We start from the raw sequence: 1,345 nt of genomic DNA on the forward strand, positions 1-1,345 counted from the left end.
TCAATTCAATTCAATTCAATTCAATTCAATTCAATTCAATTCAATTCAAGGCTTATGCCGGGCATTACGGGCCAGAGGCCAATCGCCCATACTCATACTAATGCCACTAGCAGATACGACAAAAGGTGACCCTGGCCACGGCTTCCCCGACTACGGCTAAATGGTACAGTTGAGAATAACAGAGTAAAAAACAATCGACAACGATGAGTCATCACACACACCGCCACTTCACCAGTAAGCAACCAGCTTGTGCTCGACACTTGAGGCATGGACTTCATGTACTATGTGGTCATGCAGAGACATGCAGGGGAACTACTTCACTACGGGGTACCTGAAGGTATTAGCTTAGTAGTAGGTCTTACTTGTATAGTATCAGCAGTCTTGGGTCCCAGGGTGTTGATGCAATACCAAAGCTTCTCTCAATGCGGACGAAGTCACCCGGCATGACAGCCCTCTCAGAGGGAGTTAGAATGCACATTACAACAGCGATGAACCCGAGGTAAGAACCTCTCCCTCGGTGGGGAAGCACATGAGCTATGGGCCACTCTCTATCGCACTCGTTGAGTGGATGTAAGAGTTTCGCTCAAAGAGCGGTGGCAGCTCGATCCCAGTTTCGATCTGGTTGGAATTTACCATCCAGTAACCCCCACGCCACGATAAGGCACTGGGACCAGTGGGGGGAAAGGGGACTCATAATATCGACGTTAATACCACGGAGCCCGTAGCAGTTACAAATATTGCGACGATTGTGTGTGTAAATCTTAGCACGAACGATTATACGGAGAAAGCGGAATTTTTCACACAGATTTACAATCGTTAGAGCACGTAACACCATCAAACATCATATCTCTAGAAAGATATTTCATTTCACTCCTATTTCACCTATGGCAGGAGGTAGTACTTTACGTAACTCCAACTCTGCTGTTACTGCTAGTCAGCGGCCTGTAGTAGCCTGCGACCTTGATGAGGTCCTTGGCCAATACCTGGCCACTTACTCAAAGTGGCACAATAGAGTTTACGGCACACACTTGAAGGTCTCCGACTTCTTCACGTATCGTTTCTGGGAAGTTCAGGGAGGTACTACTACTCGTATTATACGTACCATTAAAGATGGCTTATTCGACTATCGTTAGTTCTGGGTCCGCAATAGTGATTTCTCCGTGGAAAGACGTGCGCTCGAACGACCAGTTGGTGACTCGGTCGAGTGAAGGTCTGCCGTGGCTGTCAGGTACAGCGAAGGAGGCTATGGAGAAGTGCTACGTCTTTCACGAGTCTCCTGAGTTCAAGGCCGGCATTCCTCTCGTTCCCGGTGCTCAGGAGTACATAAGGAAAATCGGAAAATTCG

The 1,345-nt window shown here is 47.9% G+C and overlaps 1 protein-coding gene across 1 annotated transcript in view; it reads left to right on the plus strand.

Moving 5' to 3' along the window:
* Positions 1 to 884: 884 nt before the first annotated feature.
* The window catches only part of Pmar_PMAR006408 (hypothetical protein), a gene marked incomplete at both ends in the record, with an annotated part of 1,242 nt that continues 781 nt past the window's right edge, over positions 885 to 1,345 (plus strand). Inside the window, 2 exons of the mRNA XM_002786946.1 lie at positions 885 to 1,077; positions 1,229 to 1,309. Of these exons, the coding sequence (XP_002786992.1) occupies positions 885 to 1,077; positions 1,229 to 1,309 (274 nt within the window). The remainder of the gene's footprint in view (positions 1,078 to 1,228; positions 1,310 to 1,345) is intronic.

The sequence above is a fragment of the Perkinsus marinus genome, assembly GCF_000006405.1.
Source record: "Perkinsus marinus ATCC 50983 genomic scaffold scf_1104296930488, whole genome shotgun sequence".
Taxonomy (NCBI): Eukaryota; Perkinsozoa; order Perkinsida; family Perkinsidae; genus Perkinsus; species Perkinsus marinus.